General features: G+C 39.6%; 1 protein-coding gene across 1 annotated transcript; it reads right to left on the bottom strand.

Annotated features, from left to right (window-relative positions):
• Positions 1 to 11,454: 11,454 nt before the first annotated feature.
• LOC122008113 (probable cellulose synthase A catalytic subunit 5 [UDP-forming]) lies at positions 11,455 to 17,467 on the bottom strand. The gene is made up of 14 exons (XM_042563720.1): positions 17,093 to 17,467; positions 16,805 to 17,000; positions 16,310 to 16,515; positions 16,133 to 16,235; positions 15,863 to 16,037; positions 15,505 to 15,771; positions 15,083 to 15,428; positions 14,870 to 15,007; positions 14,628 to 14,753; positions 14,330 to 14,542; positions 13,942 to 14,221; positions 13,147 to 13,343; positions 12,709 to 13,059; positions 11,455 to 12,620 (listed from the first exon to the last, which is right to left on the bottom strand). Exons 1-14 carry the CDS (start codon positions 17,171 to 17,173, stop codon positions 12,036 to 12,038), a joined length of 3,264 nt encoding a protein of 1,087 aa, XP_042419654.1. The 5' UTR covers positions 17,174 to 17,467; the 3' UTR covers positions 11,455 to 12,035.
• Between the last annotated feature and the right edge of the window lie 3,485 nt (positions 17,468 to 20,952).

Genomic DNA, 20,952 nt, shown 5'->3' with positions numbered 1-20,952 from the left:
ATCTTGATGAGTCCCAAATGACCAAGGTTTTAAAGCCTAGGAGGGTCATTAGGAGGGTTGCTAGGGAAGTCATCCCTAGTGAATATTTAGTGAACCCAATGAGCTCAAATAGGTATTGGGTTCCTAGGAGCGTGATCCCTTCACGTTAGATGGTTTAGGGTGTGCCAACCTTAATTGGATAGGTAGTTAACCTACTCATGGCAAAAGGTGGCATTTTAGGAATTTTCAAGGTGTAATCAAGCCTTGAAAATGAAATTAAAAATTATTCCTAAGGTGATTAGGATGTGCCAACCACATTTGAGGAGTTTTCTAGGATCAATCTAATTGGCACATAGTGATCTAAAAATCTTTAGTATATGATTTTAGGTCTATTACACTTAGGAATATAGAATTTATGGCAAAATGATCAAAATTATCAAAAATGGCAACTAAGGCTAGAATTAGGTATTTTCTATACCTTTATTTGCCATACATTGTTTGTCATATGCCATGTCATGACATCATATTTATTTTATTATCATTTGAAATGTCATGATAATACTTAGGTTAGTTATATGTCATGCCTTATTTAAGTTTCATACTTTATACCATGACATCATGACATTGGCACATGTTTCCACTTATGATATTATTTTATTTCATGTCATCATCTCTTGCATTTATGATCAATTAAATTGATTTAAGGATAAAAACACAATTTGATATGGAGATCTAATTGTTGTTTAGAAAATGCATGAGAACTTAGCTTAAGATGACCTAAACCCATATCTCACATCAAAATTGACTTGGATGTGTTTGATACACCTTAGATGTGTGTGAGATATTAGGATGATGAGTTAGGATCAAGGTGCATAGTTCTTGTACCTAGATGAGCCTAATTCGAAATTGAGGATCATAGGAAAAACTTGTGTACAAGTCATGTACATTTAGCCCTAAGATTGTGGTCCTAAATTGAATGGTTTAAGATCATTTCAAAATTGATTTGAAAAACCTTGATGAAGCTTTTCTAGTGATAGCATTCATCATTGAGCAAGTTGATACAAAGATGGATTAACCTTGAGCTATTTCAAAGTATTTCGAACTTTGTATCAAGATTAAAAAATGGGAGTTATTTTCATAGAAAACTATTTTTCCATGATAATATATGTTATGAGGAATGTATCCTCAAAATTTTATAATTTTTGGAATTTTCTGTAATTTTTTAGGGGTTTCTGAATTTCGGGAGAAAAATCAGAAATCCTTATCAGAGAGTCGTGGACCGATCAGAGGAGATCCTGATCAGTCCAGGGAAGTCTGGATCGGTCTGATGACCGATCCAGTGAAGTCTTGATCGGTCTGGTGACCGATCAGAGCGTGCCAAAATGCTGATTTTCGACTGTTGTCTGAAATTTCAGCTGTGGAAGTTGGTGTTTTAGATTTCTAAAGGGTTGAAACTCTCCAAGACATTGTTGGTGCAATGGTCAAGGAGGAGTTGACCTTTAGGGGGAGTTTTACCTATTGGTCAAGGGGAAGTTGACTTTTAGGGGGAGTTTTTACTCGTCAAGATTTCTGAGGATGAGTGATATGGGATTATCACTGAGTTGATTGTTGATTTTAGTATCAAGGGGGAAATTAAGGGTTTCAATGAAAGCTATGAGACTTTCATTAGGAAGAAAATCTTGACCTTGATTCACCCCTTTTGATGTGTGTCAAAAAGGGGGAGAATGTCCAGAGAATGTTCAAGGAAGAACATTGGAGTTTGGGGAGAATGTTCAGAGAATGTTCAAGGAAGAACATTGGAGAACTATTGGAAAACCTAAGTTAGGTTATCGGGTTAACCTAACTTGATTATGGTTTTTGTCAAACATCAAAAATGGGGAGATTGTTGGTGCAACCTTAGGTCAAGGTTGACCTGGGTGACCCGACTCAAGTTGACCTGACTCGAGATATATTTTGATGTTTGACAAGAATGGAGAAGTTATACTTTGATGTTTGACAAGAATAGGAACTTGGGGGATTGTGGGTGCAACCTTTGGTCAAGGTTGACCTGGTTGACCCGACTTGAGTTGACCTGATTTGGGAAAAGTCTAAGTATGGAGACTTGGCACGGAAAAGTCCAAGTAGGGAGCTTGGCACGGGAAAAGTCCAAGTATGGAGACTTGGCACGGAAAAGTCCAAGCAGGGAGCTTGGCACGGGAAAAGTCCAAGTATGGAAGCTTGGCATGGGAGGTCAGAGAGGGCTCTGTAGCTCGTTCTCTGGACTGGATGGAGTCAGAGAGGGCTCGGTAGCTCGTTCTCTGGACTGGATGGAGTCGAAGAGGGCTCGGTAGCTCGTTCTCCGGACTAGGTCAGAGAGGGCTCGGTAGCTCGTTCTCTGGACTGGATGGAGTCAGAGAGGGCTCGGTAGCTCGTTTTCCGGACTAGGTCAGAGAGGGCTCGGTAGCTCGTTCTTTGGACCGGACGTGGAAGTCGGAGAGGGCTCGGTAGCTCGTTCTCCGGACTAGGTCAGAGAGGGCTCGGTAGCTCATTCTCTAGACCAGGAAGACGTTAGGGTTTAGGGATGGGAAGCTCTAAAACCAACAGAGGCATTGGATCGGTCTGTTGACCGATCCAGTGATACTTTGGCTGTCTGGATCGGTCAGTGATACCTCTCGTGACCGATCAGTAACCACACAGTAGCTTTCTGTGGGTTATCTGATCGGTCTGGTGACCGATCAGTACGAAGCGAGACAACAGGGATCAATAGGGGGATCGGTCTGTGGACCGATCCACCTATGGCCTGATCGGTCCACAGACCGATCAGGGATCGGCAACCCCTCACTGTGAAGAGTTGGGATCGGTCTGGGGACCGATCAGACTAGGGCCTGATCGGTCCACAGACCGATCAGGGATGTCCTGGACCGATCAAGCTATGGCCTGATCGGTCCAGGCCTAGCCGTTGAGACACAACGGCTAGATTTCTGTCTTCTTCTTCGCAGGTTGAAGTTATATAACGAGGTGGAGGGCCTCTACAGAACTTCTTCTTCTGCTTCTTCTTCTTCTTGCTCCTGCGATCTGAGCTTTGTTGAGCTCTCCACTGCTGAAGCTTCGTGTGAGCTTCCCTCGGCTGGACTCCAACAACAGTTGCTGCTGTGGTTGGCATCTGTGAAGTTGCTGCTTCATCAACAGTCGACGAGAAGGCAAGCAAACTAGTGTTTTACATTCATATTGTTCTTGACTTCTTGCTATATCTTTGTACTCCGATCTTGCTGTTGCAAGAGAGATTGTGGCGAGGTTTCTCCACCCAGAAGGAGTTTTTATTAGCCGATTTTCCGGGGTCTCATCCACCGACGGATTGATAGGATTCGTCCACCTTACGGACACACCGAGGAGTAGGAGTATCATCTCCGAACCTCTTTATATCGTCGCGTTTGAGGTTTGATATTCTTCCGTTTCGTTTCTATCTTTTATTTCCGCTGCGCTAACTCAAATTGTAGGAAGAAACGAGAATTTGGGGTCGGCTATTCACACCCCCTCTCTCTAGCCACATCCGAAGGTCCTAACACATTTATGATTTAAAGTAGGCATCTCGTCAATGGTACCGGAAGTTTGATCAAGTGGTTTCTTCATATGGTTTCAAGGAGAATCCAGTTAATTAATATTTGTACATTAAGTTCAGTGGAAGCAAGTTCATTATATTTTTTCTTTATGTGGATAATATATTGCTTGCAAGCAATGATATGAGTCTGTTGCTAGAAACCAAGTCATTTCTATCCGGTGAATTTGAAATGAAGGATCTTGGTGAAACATCTTTTGTCTTAGACATACAGATTGTTCATGATTGTTTGAGGTACACACTTGGACTATCACAAAAGGCCTATATAGAAAAGGTGTTCATTCGGTATGGCATGTAGAATTGTGCTCCCGGTGACACTCCAGTGGCAAAGGGTGATAAACTTAGCTTGCAACAATATCCACATCATGAGCTTGAGATCAAGGAAATGCAACAATTCCCCTATACATCAGTAGTAGAGAGTTTGATGTATGCTCAGGTATGTACGCATCCGGATCTTGCATACATTGTGGGGATGTTGGGCAGATATTTGAGTAATCCTAGACCAACACATTGGAAAGTCGTAAAGAGGATTATGTTATATTTGTAAAGAACGAAGGATTACATGATCACTTATCGAAGATCGAGTCATTTGGAGATCATTAGATATTCAGACTTTGGTTTTGTTGGATGTTTGGATAACAGGAGGTCCACCTTAAGTTATATCTTCATGTTGGCGGAAGGAGCAATATCACAGAAAAGCCTTAAACGGATGCTAATAGCCACTTCTACTATGGAGACAGAGTTCATAGCCTGCTATGAAGCTTCCAACCATGGAATATGGATGCAGAATCTTATCACAGGGTTACAAATGATTGAGGCATTAACAAGCTATTGAGGATCAACTATGATAACAAAGTTGCAGAATTGTATTCCAAGAACAACCGTAGTTCGTCGAAATCTAAACACATCGACATAAAGTTTTTGGTGGTTAAAGAAAGAGTTCAAAATGGTCAAATAATGATAGAGCATATAAGGATAGATTCCATGTTAGCGGATCCACTTACCAAGGGGTTGTCACTCGAGGTATTTCATCATCATGTGCTAAATATCGGGGTTCTTCTTTTTGCTGAAGTACCAATTATGTAGGAATCTGTATTTTGTATGATGCTTTATGTTCATGAACATATATTCTTTAGCTCATTGTATATACTGCAGTTTTTCTATATGTGTGCATATTTTTTTAACTTTTCTTTGATATATGGATATCATATTTACTATTATGATTTTACATTTGGTTGTTGTGAATATGATATAGACTCTATTTGGAGTCATAAAGTCAAGTCATGATTTACCACTACAGTTTAGCATAAGGTTTTGGTAAATATGATTTGGACCCTGATTTGGCCATAAAAAGGACTTATTGAGAATGGGCACTTATAGATCACATTTCGTGTCGTTCTTGTACTACACATCCACATTTGATCTATGTCGTTAATGATATTAGTACTGTAATTACTGTTGAACCTTGTTACATTTATAATAGTTATGACTTCTTTAGTCTTGTACTAATTGATTTAATGGACGAGATTGTTTAAAGGGGTATTTAACCCATAAAGTTTTGCATGTTGAGCTCAACTTAGGAGTTATGTGGTATATCAAGAATCAAGTATAGCCCAAATGGAAAATTGTAGGATTAAATCCACATAGGTGGACCGTGGACTAGATCCAATTGAGTCCACATGGGTGGACTTAATCTCCATAAGGTTGAGCTCACATTTGATTAACACACACAACTAATTGTCATTAAAATGACTAAATCCAACTAAGTGATATAATGCTTCATTGCATATAAAGAGAGTTTGGATTAAATAGATGTGGATTCAATGTGTAGATCCAAAACTCGGTTCATTAATATTGATGAGCTGTTAATGATGGATGAGCTTTAAGAAGGATAATCCCTATAGGATGGATTTAGTATATAAAAGATGATATTCATGAATTAGGATAGGTTTTAGAGTCTCTTCAATATCTTCTCTTACTCATTAAGAGAAAGCTAAGGATTATCGCCGCTCACTTGTAGAAAATTTTTCTGCAATAGCAAGAACTCCAACTATAAATAAGAAGCATTAGCCTTTGCATTGGATTCAAATCAATCATTCATATACTATTGTTTAGATTTGTATTGAGTTTTAGAGATCGATGGAAGTTATAAATCTTTTAGTTGCCACCATATATATATATAACAGGATCTCCCCAGCCTACTGCATCACCAGCTGATGAACTAATCACAGTTTACTGCGAGGAGGAAGAGGAGGACGAAGAAGGTGAAGGGATTGATAGGATCAATGATCAGAGTCGCCGTCGGCATATGGATCGCTGCCCGCTCTCGGATTTCAGTGCCCCAGAGACGTCTGCAGTAGCGTCCGCCGCCGCCTCACCGGCCTCTGCCACCATCAACCTCAGCAGAGAGTACATGGACGCCGTTGGCACCGACTCCTACAAGGAGATATGGTACGTGATCCGACGCCGCCATTCGAGGGAGGAGGGAGGCGATTCGGAGGAGGCGGATGCGAATCAGTCCTCGGGAACGCCGTCGTCGGACGGCTTGATTGCGCGCGTCCTTCAGCCGAACCGGACCTCCCTCGAGGAAGCCTTTCTCTGCGCGCCACCCAATCGCCTCTCCCGCTTCGTTTAGGATTACTTCGACAGCAGCGAGAACACCTCCTTCTTCTGCCTGTCGCTCTGCCGCTTTCTCGATCGCGCTCGCTCCATGTATGCGCCATTTGGAGAGCTGATCGATATCCTCCCCTCCGCCGATGGCCATCGCGCCTGCCTGAGTGACGCCCAGTGCGATTGGACCTTTGGTAAGCTCCTTGGTTTCGTCCAGCATGATAATCCCTTCCCGATCCTTTCTTCTGGCGACGGCTTTAGCTTCCATGGCATGCGGGTCTGCTTTGCGGTGCTCAAAGAGCAGCTGGACCGCTGCCATTACAAGGCCCGTCGGAAGCGCCGGCTGGCGCACCGCGTCCCCCGAGGAATTGGCGCCTTCTTGATCTTCTCTACGGTTATCCACTACCGCGATAGCCGTGATCATGGCTGGTCCGTTCGTCCTTATCAACGGCTGCCTTCCTACGAGGGATCTGCAGGGAGGATCGAGGCGGCAGCTACGGGATTACATGGCCCAGCTCGACTCTGCCTCTCGTGGGACGTACGTGCTCAACAATGACCTAGAGGCGATCCAACGCCGAGATTGCACGCGAACGTGGAGAGTGACCGGGTGCTGGTGCGTCTGGGTTTGGATATCGGAGAGGACCAGCAGTATTCAGCCGAAGAGGTTGTGCGCCAGTTTCGAAGAAATCATCCCAGTTTCCTCCATCAGCTCGAGGACATGGACATCCGTGATTTACCTCTTTCGTATAGAGGAATTGGTGGAGGAGCTGGGGCTAACGAATCGTCTGATTTTTGCCACATAGGTAGAAGGAACATATTTGCTGCTTCTTAGCCTCTGCAAACAGTACGAGGTTACGTCTTCTCAGGCAAATTGAACGGCAGGCACTAACCTCTTAAAATACACTTTTGGAATTCTACATTCTTAAATTATGCGCAACATTCTTTTTCTCTGTCAGCTTGCAGGACGTCAGGTGAGGTCATTATTGCTTCCTTTCTATCAATCTTCTATTATAGTTCTGTTCAACCCTCTTCGGAATGGAGGCTTATGGTACAATTGGGGAGGGTATTAAATTGCATCGTCCTGAAATATTAGTGTTATAACTAATGTTATATTTTTTTAGTAATAGGTGAATGAATTTGCCTGCTGGTTGTATTCATTCTTTGTTGCTTCTTTCCAATCATCTCGAGTTTATTGTTGTAAGTTCAATTAGAAAACATTCTTGCTGCTGATTCAGTCATACCATCTTCACTGAATGGGCTTGAAAAATAATTTTATATTTGCTTTACTTAGGGATGGCAACGGGGCGGGGCGGGGTCGGGTTTGCCATTCCCATCCCCGCCCCGTTTCCATTTTTTCGGGTTCGGGGATTCCCCTAACCCGAACCCACGGGTTCGGGGATTCCCCATCCCCGCCCCATTTGTAAATTAATTTATATTATTATTATTATTATTTAATAATAATTATTAATGATAATATTAATATTAATATCAATATCAATAATATTATTATTAATAATATTTTCAAAAATTTTAATATTAATATTAACACTATTATTAATATTTTTTTAAAAAATCATATTATTATTTATTAATATTAATAATAATAATATTCGGGGCGGGTTCGGGGATGGGGATAGTATTCCCATACCCGCCCCAAACCCGCCCCATCCCCGAAAAATCGGAGATCCCCATCCCCATTTCGGGTTTTCCCCGCGGGGCCCCAAACCCACGGGGAAAATTGCCATCCCTGCCTTTACTTATTTGGAAATGTTTCTAATGTCCACTTCTATTTACCAAGAGGCTTCTGAGTCGAGATTTATTGGGGAATTAGGATGGAGGAAATGTTGGTTGTTTTCTTGTTCGGAGATGAAATGTTTATGCTGTAGGAGTTTCCCTCTTGTTTTCCTTTTCTTTTAACAAAAGGAAAAGGTTTTTCCAATTAAACTTTTCTACACTTTCTCATATGCATTGATATGAGGATTGGTGAAGGTTTAATTCCACAAACTATAATTCTTTCAATTTGAACCCACCCTATTTGAATTATTCATGATACTCATCTATAAACTATGTTAACTGCACTCAAAAAGACAACCTTTCTTGAGATGCAATGTAACTCATACCCAAATTAACGTCTGCAGTATCTTATTGCCATCCCTAGGCAGGGCCGGCCCTGAGGCATGTCACCGGGGGCGACGGCCTAGGGCCCCTGATTTTTAAGGGCCCCTAAATTTGACATGCATATACAATATATATTATATATAATTAGATTGTTTTAATAAAAATCCAAAAAAATATATATTTTATTAGATTATTTTAATAAAGGTCCAAAAATATATATATATATATATATATATATATATATATATATATATATATATATATATATATATATATATATGTTGTTGCATTGTTTTAATAAAGGTCCCAAAAATACATATTTCATTAAAATTTAAGAAAAAAAGAAAAAAAAAAGAGTGTAAACTATCCTTTTTCCACTTTCTAAGACTTTATTTATGGTACAACTCTTTTTTCATTAATTCGTTTACAGAAGTCAGAAGACTCTGAAGAATAAAGTCTTAATCTTGGACCCTAATTTTCTCCCTTCTCCTTTGAATATCTTCTAATTAAATTAGAAAAGTCAATTATTCAATTGAAATTTTAGTTTCATCAATATAATCATTCATCAATATATAAACTTACAACGTAAGTTACCCACTTATCTATATTTTTTCTTATTGTCAATATTCAATGATTTTTAATATTATATTAGAGTTCAATATTTTATGATTTTTCTTGCAAATTTAAAAGTGTTTAAATAAATCATCCCAATTTTAATCATCATAAAATAGATTATATCGATTGGTTCGAGCACAAATAAGACTTTATTCCTCTTTCACTATTATTTTCACTGCTTATGTTTATTTCATTGCTAGCTTTGTTGCTAGTTTTGGTGTTTTATTTTTACAATTAAAATTTGTAGTATAAACATGTTTCTAAGGAAATATCATTCTGGGAGTCAAAAAAGAAACCAAAAAAAAGAATGGAATAGATTATTAAAACTTACAACGGTGTTCTTCATAAGTTTTTTAAAGTCAGCTCTTCAATTGAATGTTCAGTTGATGAATTACAAGAAGAAAGTGAAGAAGAACTAAATGATCATGCAATAAATAAACAACAATCAAGTAATCAAGAAGAACTAAATGATTATACAATCAATGAGCGGGAAGAATTGAGATAAAGTGATGATCATAATCATGCAATGAATGAGCAAGAAGAATTAAGCGAAAATGATAATAATGATTTGAATGTAAATAACTTGACAATTTTATACATTGAAAATGAAGTGTTAGAAAAATTTGATTTTGAAGACCTTATAAATGATTTTACTTCTCAAAATACTAGAAGATCTAGATTTTTTTCAATAATTATTTTATACTTTTTTTTTTTTTTTGTATTTGTAGGTATCATTCATTTTTGAAGAAACTTGGGAAACGTATTTTCTATGATGTTACAATTTTTTAAGAGTCTTGATAAATATATTTTGTATGGAGTTTATCATATTTTAAATAAAATATATTAATTTCTAAATTTTTCTATTAAATTCTATTTAAATTGTAGGTTAGTAAAAAAAATCTTATAGAGGTTGCTTTTCTCTTTTCGCCAAGGGCCCCAAAGAGGTCCCTTTTCTTTTTTTACCAAGGGCCCCCGAAAGTCAGGGCCGGCCCTGTCCCTAGGCTTGCTATCGGTGTAGAAGTAGCTAAGCTTGCAAAGAGGCAAGATATTGGTGCTGGTTCAAGCCCTGTTTAGGTGATAGTTGCAAAGGGGGGAGGTGCCCTTTTTGGCTGTGGGCACGTGTGTTATGAACATTGATTTTCTTTTATTCACTTATAAGACTGTGTATAATAATAGATCAGTCTTTGAAATTCCGTATTAACGGGAGTACTGGGCGAATTTGAATAAGTGCACCTTGATTTATAGACTACTGCAATGTTATTGGAAGATTTTAAGTCAAAATGCCAAATTTCATGTGCCGTTTGTCTTGGATAATGAATCCATGTTATGAGCTGAGTCTGAGTTTGTTCACTAAACTATCAATGAGCTCTAATGGCTTTCCTAATCAAAGTGACATGTAAACTAGGGTTAAAGTTTGTTTACTAGAAGGGAAGGACTCTTTTTAAGTTTTACGAGTCAATAAATCCATGATTTAAATTTTGAACAGTTTTACTAATGTTACAGTGGAAACTTGGATATCACTATAATTATTGTATATGAAATATGAATATAACTCATGTATTTACACTCCCAAACAAATAATTAATTAATTTTGAAAATTAGAGGCTTGGAATAAGTGTTAGTCAATGTTTAACATATTGATAAACTATTAAATTGTTTGTACCACTAACCACTGCATTCACATTCATCCTCAAAAGGGCAAAAACCTCTCTCTCTCTATAAATATATATATATATATATATATATAAAAGAATACCTTTATTTTCAGTGTTGTTATATGAGTTACGACTAATAGCTGTTTTAATGTAAAAAATTAATTCTTTTATTTTAGTCAAAATTACTATACACAATGAATTATTATATCAAAAATATTCTTTGATCAAAATTATTTAAATTTTATCAAAACCACTTTAAATAATTATAAAAGCTATTAAATAATGGTTACATTGTTACAGTACTTAAATCTCACCCTAAATCTTAAAATCTTGAATCTTAACCCCTAAACATTATTATATCAAAAATACTATTTACCAATTTAATCAAAATTATTTAATTTTTATTAATCAAAATTACTTTAAAATAGTTGTAAAAATACTTAAGTAGCTGCTACATAGTAGAATGTATTAAATATCTACTACATAGTTATAGATAAATCCTAAAACCCTAACTTTAAACTCTAAATCCTAAATACTATTATATCAAAATATTTTTGATAAAATTATTTAAATTTTATCAAAATCACTTCAAAACGATTATAGAAACTATCAATAGCTACTATAATACTACAATGGTATTATATTAGTTATTACATATTATAGTAACTAGCGAATAATTGCTACATGTTGTAACAATTACGACTAGATGCTCCAACGATCGTGAAAGTAAAGATACTCTCACAAAGTGAGGTGTCCTTTTGATATATATTTTTTGAAACGTACATCTGACAATTTAATAAATCTAGACATCCTTTTGATTTTTTCCAAGAATTCTATAGTCATACGTTGAGAGACAAGAACAAGATTCATCGAGCACATGGCTGAAGCACAAACAACCCTGCAATTTATGGGCTATAAAAGTGCAAAATACAGAAGGTAATCCCTCTGAGGGTTTAACATACGAGTACACAAGTTTCTTTGGGATAGCTACAGATGATGATGAAGGTGTAATTAAATAAAATACATACTATAAATCTTTTCTCTTTATATCGTTCTGTATCTCCATAAATAAATAATTCCCCCAAAAAAGAGGTAATGAAATCAACCAACAGAATGTTTGATGAACCTCCACCACGACGGAATCAGGGAAGGCATGCCTTATTGTGAAGAATTGATGTACAGATTAACTGAAATGAAGCTTGAAGAAGATGGCCCTTCTCTTGCCATTCGTCAGAGCTGAACTTGCAACTGCATGCTGTTCTTACACAAACAAACAGCTTCACCGATTCTGTGATACGAGTTTGTAGCTAGAGTAGAGAACAAAACGAGGAAAAAAGGAGCACACTGTCTTCCTATCGATGAACGACTGAAGAAACTGTTGTGTATCAGTGTGGATGTCCTGTAATATGATGCCAACGAGTGAACCGTAATCTAGGAACATTCTGATAGGGGGTCTCTCATGCTCAGTTGCAGTCTAGTCCACACTCCTCCAGAAGAGGGCCATCTGATTTTGGCAAGAATGGATCAATTCGTACCCAGAGCAACGAGAAAATTGATGCAAGGAGGATGGACCAGACGATGACGATTGTTGGTGTCCGGTTCTGGCGCCCAACGAGACCTTTGAGGAAAGGATATAGATGGACGATCACCCAGAAGGAGAAGAAGAGCTTCCCAAATAATGGCCCCCATGATTCATACCCATTGTTTATTGCATTAGAGACACCCGCTACGACGCCAATGAAGTTCACAATAAGCAAAGTTGTGGGAGGGATGAGCAGTGTGGTCCACTTGAACGTGTACAACTCGGAGAACTCTTCGTCATCACCGGCCTTTGATGTCACAGTGAAATTGGTGTCTATACCGGCAAGAACCTTTAGAAGCCCCTGAAACACAGCAAAGAGATGCGAGGAAACACCTCCAATAACCCAAAACTGTTCATTTCTCCACCAGTCATCAATGCCAACACCACTCCATCTCATTTCAAGGATACCCGTCGCGAAGATACAAATGAAAAGTGACAAGAACCAAAGACTCGCTACATTAGAGAGCTGCAATTTAGAACATACATTTGTAAGCCTCGGTGAAAAATTCAAATGTAAACAACAAAAAAAAGGAAAACAATAAGGGCAAACCTACTTCTGGAGTGATAAATTTTCCGGTGAGCAAGCAAACAGCAGGCAAGGTACAGTATGCCAACAGAGGAATCGAGGTCCAGGGATAGATAGTAGCATTGATATACGACATCCTTTCCAGCCATTTGAGCCCGCTTCCATATCCATACCATAGAGGGCAGTGCTTGCTCAAGAAAATTTCAACGGAACCAAGAGCCCACCTAAGAACCTGGTGAAGACGATCTGAAAGATTAAGAGGAGCAGAACCTTTGAATGCGGGTCTTGACGGTACACAATAGATAGACCTCCAACCATGGCAATGCATCTTGAAACCAGTCAATATATCTTCTGTCACTGAACCATAGATCCATCCAATCTGCAGCAAGGAAAAAAAAAAGTAGAGAAAACTAAGAAAGATGTCTTGACTTTAAACTAGAAAAATATTCAAGACGAGATGAAGCACCTCTTTTCCCCAATCTGTCTTGTCTTCGTAACCACAGCCAATAACATGGATAGCTTCCTTCAACAAAGAAGCTGGAGTAGCACCTTTCGGTGTTCCACCGTTCTCTAGGAGAGTGGATGCAACAAACACAGGAGACTGCCCAAATTTCTTTTCTAACTTCTGCTCAGCTGTCATATTGTGTTTTTCAATCCCATTGCCTGTTAATAGATGAAATATTAGCATATGGATGTTCATAAAAAGAACATAGATATAACAACAACAATCAAGCTTTTAGTCCAAGAAGTGGCTATATGATTTCTCCTACAAGATTAGGCTCGATATAACAATAACAATCAAGCTTTTAGTCCACATTTGTATGAATTTTGTCCTATTTTATTGTTATTAACCAAATCTTCTTTGGTCTCCTTCCTCCTTTACTAATGTGCGTATTTGTCATGTTCTCACATTGCCTAAGTGCCAATACGCTGGGAATCACCCTTGCAAAGATGCAATTGAAGAAATGTCTGAGTTCTTTAAGAACTACATTCTCTCCTATTGCATGCCTCTCAATCATGTCTATGACCACTTGGTTACCAAAACTAGGAGATACTATAATATGTACCCGAAGATTGCTAAATGTAAAATTATGATATAATGTACTTAAAGGTCACGGGTTAGAATCCTATAAACTGACTCTTGCAAAAAGCAGGATAAGGATGCGTACAATGGATCCTTACCCAGGACCCGCATAGCGGGAGCTTCGTGCACTGGGCTGCCCTTTTGTACTTAAAGAAATCGATTGCATAGACATCATACCTTTAGCACCTTCTTCGACACCTTCAAGAGCATATGCTGGTCCTCCAACAATCTCAGCACTTTTCAAACCAGACCTTTTCTTTTCCTGCTTACTTTTTGCGGCCTTCTTCTTCCTGCTGCCAGTGCAACAGCAGCACCATTTAGGCAAACAGTTGCAAGTCCTATTTGGAGGCTTCTTTTTCTTTGGAGCATCAGTTCCATATAGTGATTGTCTTCTAAAAGCGCATCCTGTGCCAACATAAATAGGTCCTTGAATCCCATCCAAACCTTTCATATTGATCTGCAGCATCATGTCTTTGTTTTAGTTCTCAAAGCATGTGAATACATAAACTTTTAGTTACAGATGTATGATGAATACTCAAAGGGAACTGCAGATGCCAACACTTACATCAAAAAACACAATGTTCCGATTAGCATATCGATCGTGTCGATCAATGCCATCGAACCTCTGGGGGAACTGCACATAGCACACTCTTTTTCCCACAAGTGGATCCATCATAAAACACATTGCTTCTCGTACTGCCTTGCAATTGTTGAAGTAATGATCACAATCGACATTCAGCAGATAAGGTGCATTTGTAAGTACAGCGGAGACTCGGACCTGCCAAATGCATTACAGGAAATGAGCAAACCTGCAGCGATTTCGATATTCAAGTAGGCACTCGAAAGAACAACTGGTTGCTTACCAAAGCATTCATGGCTCCAGCCTTTTTATGGTGATTGAAACCAGGTCTTTTTTCTCTTGAGACATAAACCAAGCGTGGAAGTTCATTCCCATCGACATCATGCCCACCACTTTGCCCCAAGAAGACCTTAAAGATATACGATTGTCAGCAAAAAATGGAATTTGAATTTGCAAAACAGAGAAGCCTATTTCCAACAACAACAAAAAGAAATAAGAAATGATAGAAGAAAGCACAAGATTTACCTGAATCATGCCTGGATGGTCACGGACATTGTTTCCAGGCCATGGTGTTCCATCCTGCATTGTCCACCCTTCTTCAGGTGCCTTTTGTGCTTTTGCAACCAGGGCATTTATTCGTACCTTAAATTCCTCATATTCTCTCTGAAAACAGAAGTAATTTCAGTAACACAAATTTTATACACACATTGCCAGTGATATTCATAGCTATTTTTGTACCTTCATTGCTCTTCTCTCCTTTACAAATGAAGGATGGACCTTATCCTTCAGATAATCGATCTTTTGTTGAAAATACCACTCAGGTGCACGAGGCTCTATATTGAATTTCTTACAAAATGGAACCCATTTCTTTGCAAACTCAGATGTTTCTGACAATGCTTCAAATGTCAGCATAGCGGCACCATCATCTGAGACATAGCAGGATACTTTTTCCACTGGGTAGTCCACAGCGAGGATCGAGAGAACAGTGTTTGCAGTGATTAAAGGGGGTTCCTTCATAGGATCGACTGTACTCACAAATACATCGATTGGAGCTAATTGAGAAGGTTGCCCTTCTTTTTCATACCTAAAAACATGAATGAACAATTAGGCACAAATTGACTATGCTAACAATGAGATTTCATGGTGACAGCATGAATCACCTTAACGATAATCTATCAAGATAAGTTTCCCTTTCTATTGGAAGCCACTTGGGAAACTGATCGAGAATCCAAGAAAGGGCAAACCAGATTTCACAGATGACTGATATGAGCCACAATGGATATGCATCTTTTGCAGGGTTTGTAACCCGGTAATGGAAGAAGAATCCAGCAACTACAAGTCGAATTAAGATGATCATTCTGTATGGATTTATTTTACTAGAAGGGATCGGTAGCTTTCGAGACAATGGTTGCCTAGCTTCATCCATTCTACAAAGATAAAATGAAGCAAACAATTTTAGGAAGTTTTTAGAATGTGATTCTCAAAGGTTTTAGGAGTTTAGCGGGCATTGGAGCTTACAATGGTAAATCAGACTCATCATCATGATTATCTATTCCTTTATTGCCGCCATTGCTCCTCGTCATATGCAATTTCTCTTGCTTTTGCTTCCAACTCTCCATCCGCTCCTTCCATGCCACACTCCCATATCCATAAGCAGCAAGATCCTTCGAAGGGTCCATCGATCTAGGTTGCACTGTGATGAAATTGCTTTGTTAACAATTTAGTTTGTACAAGAAGATCCGATGAGCAAGATATCATGCTAGAATATCCGAGAGGTAGTGCAAATACCTGGAAGATTGTGATCTGGAAAGGGCAGAGGATGAATCCTTTTCCCTCCACCACCCATGAAAGAAGGAACAAGGGCATGCTGCTCAGGAGGAATGTCATCAACCTGTATAACAAATATTGGAATTCATTCAACAGAACTGAAGTGTATAACCAGAGCAATGTCTGATTCAATGATACCATCTCTCCATTGGTGAGAAGTGGGACTTGGGGCAAAGGATGAACCATATAAGGGTTGTTTATGTCACCATGTCGACCATAGCTCATGTGGCCATGCAACATGGCCTCCGCCATGTACTGTGAGTCATGATCATCACCCCATTCAAATTCATGTTCAAGATCATCGACATCATCCTCTTCTTCATCTCCAGGCACACGAGGGCACCCTGAAAGTACAAGCGCACTGAATACAACAATCTGATGCAAGTAGGATTCAGATGGAGAGAAATACGACTACAAGGGAATTAAAGGATGAAACCATAGTGGAATTCAATACAACAATGATCATCAACACTAGGGCTTAGTATTAGGACTTGGGGCCAGAGGCAGATATCTAGTGACAGGGAACTTTTCATGTGTTTGATATAATGTCAAATTAAAAGAGAAAAGTTCAGGTAGATCTGGAAATAAAAAAAGCAGCAGGGAGGAGAATTAGCGTTTTCTTTCTTTATTTACCTTTGAGCCGCTTGAACCTTGTTTTGCATTGAGGGCAGACTTGGTTTCCCTCCCTGCGTTCGTACTCATAGCAAATCCTGCAAATGGGGAACGCGCACTCGTTGCAAGCGACGAAGAGATCGCCGTCGACGGTGAGGCCGACGTCGTCGCCACAGATCTGGCAGACCTGCCCGCTCAACTGTTGCAGCGGCCTCGGCTGCAAGCCAAAAAAAAATAAATCGAACAAAAGTCAGATCTTTATGAAAGAAACCGATAAGTCAATTAAAAAGCAGCAGAAGCAGAAATTACCCCCGATTCCCCATCACGGCGGATGACCACGAGCTCGTTCCGGTTGTGCGAGCCGGCGACCAGCCCCGCGCTCGCCTCCATGCGCCGGCAAGAGATATTACTTCAAATCACGGGATAGAAGCAAAAAAAGACAGCAACTTTATTCAAATCAAGGCTACTGCGGCGTCATTAGAGCACCATGGTCGCATCCCTATGCTTCTTTTCTCCGGGAAGACTCGGCACTCTCAGAGCCCGCAGCAGAGGAGGTGAAGCTGCTCTTTATCTCCTCTCTCTCCCTCTCGGATTCACACACTCAATCTCTGTCTTTCGCTAAAGCAATGTGATGCCAGCGAGACACCTTCCAACCCAACCCTCTCCCCTTCTCTCAATCCCACCACTACTTATTATTCTTTGCTTCTTACTTGCACTGCACCAACTAGGGATGGCAATTTTCCCCGTGGGTTTGGGGCCCCGCGGGGAAAACCCGAAATGGAGATGGGGATCCCCGATTTTTCGGGGATGGGGCGGGTTTGGGGCGGGTATGGGAATACTATCCCCATCCCCGAACCCGCCCCGAATATTATTATTATTAATATTAATAAATAATAATATGATTTTTTAAAAAAATATTAATAATAGTGTTAATATTAATATTAAAATTTTTGAAAATATTATTAATAATAATATTATTGATATTGATATTAATATTAATATTATCATTAATAATTATTATTAAATAATAATAATAATAATATAAATTAATTTACAAATGGGGCGGGGATGGGGAATCCCCGAACCCGTGGGTTCGGGTTAGGGGAATCCCCGAACCCGAAAAAATGGAAACGGGGCAGGGATGGGAATGGCAAACCCGACCCCGCCCCGCCCCGTTGCCATCCCTAGCACCAACCGGATCAGTAAAAACCATAAAGGAGCAGGCGAACGGGGGCAAAAAAGAAGATGACTTTGAAGTTGAAGAGGAAGAAACAAAGTAAAATAAAATAAAAAAACGGATCGATCAACGGCAATAAATAAATGGCGAGCGGAAGAACGACCGACACGGTGGCGAAGGCGACATCTGAGCTGTCTTGTGATCCAACACTGGAAGCCAACCAGGAAAGGCAGCTCGATCAATCGGCGACACCCAACACCGCAAACCAATGGATCGCTCCGATGTGGCAGCTTCCCTGATCGCCCGCCGAGTGCCCGATGTCGGTGTGGCCCGTGTATAACGCCGCCGTTCTTGCCAGGAAGCATCTGTTAACAGTGAAATGCAACGTTTAATAAATGCATAAAAATAACTTTTTTACGAAATAAAAAGGGGAAATTGGTGCGCACATTAAACGAATAATTGTAATGAAGCTGTTTCGAGGTGTCCGCCGACACAGCTGAGCTGGAAGCACGGAGCAAAGAACATGGCGCTGTCTTACAGGCGTTACAGCTAATGCATCGAACTGTTGGTGGACTCAGGAAAGAGAGAAGAATGCGCCAGGGGACAAATAACTCTGGAAGGCATTTATCTTCAGGCTTGAATTTACTTTTTTTTTAAAAAAAAAAAATCCTTTTTTATCAATGTTTTATCGATATTTATGAAGATGAATAGCATCTTGATCTAATTCACAGGTGCAAATAATTGTTTTAAAAAAAATAGTATTTTTTTGTTAAACAAAAATACACTAGCTTGGTTCTATTGTACATTTTTCTAGCGCATGAACGTGAATTGTCGTTCTCGGTCTTTACCAATTAATAATTAATTTTATTAAAAAAATACACTAATACAGTATGTTGTAAGTAGATTTACAGGTGACGTCACGGTTAAAATCAAAATGAGATAATAAGTCAAACATAAGGTGAAGTGGTAATTAGAATCAGAGAAATATGTCATTCTTACCCACACTTAGCCCTTCAAGACTTAGCCCTTCACTCATAGCACTAAAGTCTTTAATATGAATCCGGTCGACCAAAGAACTGGTCAGATCCGAAGGACCTAGTGCTCTACTTATAGCGAGACATAGCAGGTCAGCCCAAAGGCCAACAGGGTTTATCTAAGTTTAGGGGACAACTCTGTATTCGTTAAGTCACATACCATATAGTCAGTAGAACCCTAACCTAGTCAGACTTAAAGAGATTTATCGCTGCGCTCAATGCCAAGACACAAGTTAAATCCGAACTGTCGTAGCGTCGATCAAGCATATGAGGTATGGGCATATAAGGTAATGTTCTCCACTGCTATAATATAACTCAATATATAGTTGTTTGACCCAATAGTCGGTCGAACTTATGAATCTTAGTTCATTTCTTATGTGTCAGTCTCCCTATATATAGACGATCGATCATAAGATTAGTTGGATTTACACGGCTCAGTGCTACTATCTCATAGATGTATACTCAAGGTAAAGGGGCATAAAACAAATCTCATTATGAACTCGATCGGACATAAATCCGGTCAGACCTCCAGACCCTAAAGCATTTTCGAGATAAGTCCCATAACATGGGGTTGATCAACCTAAGGGTCGATCGGATATCTCGGAGCTTGGATTCTTGCTCTTCAAAGACATGCATCATAGTATATAGTCGGTCGGCTAAAAATCTGGCCAGGCTACCTCGATCGGCTAAAGATTCGGTCGAGCTACCTTATGGTGACAACATTGTTAGAAAATCACAACAAACTGTCAGAATAACATTTATTCATTAGAAAATATTCTGATATCTGACACATACGTATAACAGAACCTTCTTATGAGAATGACTATGTTATGGAGGTTATAAAAGACTGTTCATATACGTGTAACAGAAGATACCTCGAAGGAAGACTATACACATTCCATTATCCAACATCTTCTGACACCGAACATTCCTTTCACCTCATTATTATGGAGGTTATGAGAGGTAACATAAAGAGGGGTTTTCTCTGTTGGTCAGGTAAGCAAGAAACGTCCTCACGCTCACATTTTAACATACACACTTACTGTTTATCTGTTCTATTTTTCGCTCGGCCACCTTACTAATTTAAACGTCGGAGGGCCTGCACCAGAGACTCCTCTTAGGTTCTTACTTTAACGCTCCCTTTGCCCTATCTTTGGTGTGTAGAGAAGAAGAAGGAGTCTTTTTCTCCAGTTCGAGGTCTTCTCCCAGTCAACAGCAAAGCCACCTACCCAACGTGTCATCTTCATCACTTTCAAACAGGATCAAATTTGACACCATCTGTGAGAACTTTCGCATGAATCTAAAATAAAGAGATGGAAAAAGCTAGACAACTCATAACTGTCAATCTATCACAAGAAGATCTGGAGTTACTCATAGCTACATGAGTCCAGAAATGGCGCAACAACAACAAGTAGCAGTGGAGCGTCCTTTGCCTAGCGATCCGGCCCTATTGGTGATATGGCCACATGTTGAGCAAAGGACACAGGTGGAGGGGCCAACTGGGTTTCATCGGGCTCCTACTCCCCTAATTGGTTTTATGCAAGCACCCACGCGGCCAGTTAACTTGTCGTCTGTGCTACCTTTGTCAATTGCTTATCACTGGGCATTATTCCGCACACCATTTAACGAGGTGGGCTCACCAGAGCGGCCCCAAGTATCATCCTTTAGAGATGCGTCCACACAGAATTTGCGTAAGGGGAAACCCTAATGGCCAACGGCTCCCCTGAGCAGGTAAGCATGTCATTCTCTCATAAAATATTAGAGGACAAGTTGTCAAACCATTTATAACCCCTGTCGGTAAGAGAATATGGAGGGGCAACAAACCCAGAAGATCACCTCCTCAAATTCAAAAATGTCGTCATCCTCTATTAGTATACAGATGACATAAAGTGCCAAGTGTTCCTCACTACACTCTCAGGCTCAGCACAGAGATAGTTCAATTGACTCCCAGTCAAATC

This window comes from Zingiber officinale, chromosome 8A (genome assembly GCF_018446385.1).
Source record: "Zingiber officinale cultivar Zhangliang chromosome 8A, Zo_v1.1, whole genome shotgun sequence".
Taxonomy (NCBI): domain Eukaryota; kingdom Viridiplantae; phylum Streptophyta; class Magnoliopsida; order Zingiberales; family Zingiberaceae; genus Zingiber; species Zingiber officinale.
The sequence above is the reverse complement of the archived record's forward strand: the minus strand, read 5'-3'. Positions and strand labels throughout refer to the sequence as shown.

Coding starts and splice junctions, on each gene's coding strand:
- LOC122008113 (XM_042563720.1), bottom strand. CDS start 17,173: ATGGAGGCGAGCGCGGGGCTGGTCGCCGGCTCGCACAACCGGAACGAG. Junction 15,008..15,082: donor AGGAGAGAAGAGCAATGAAG/GTACAAAAATAG, acceptor TTCTGTTTTCAG/AGAGAATATGAGGAATTTAA. Junction 13,344..13,941: donor TGTCGAAGAAGGTGCTAAAG/GTATGATGTCTA, acceptor ATCTATTAACAG/GCAATGGGATTGAAAAACAC.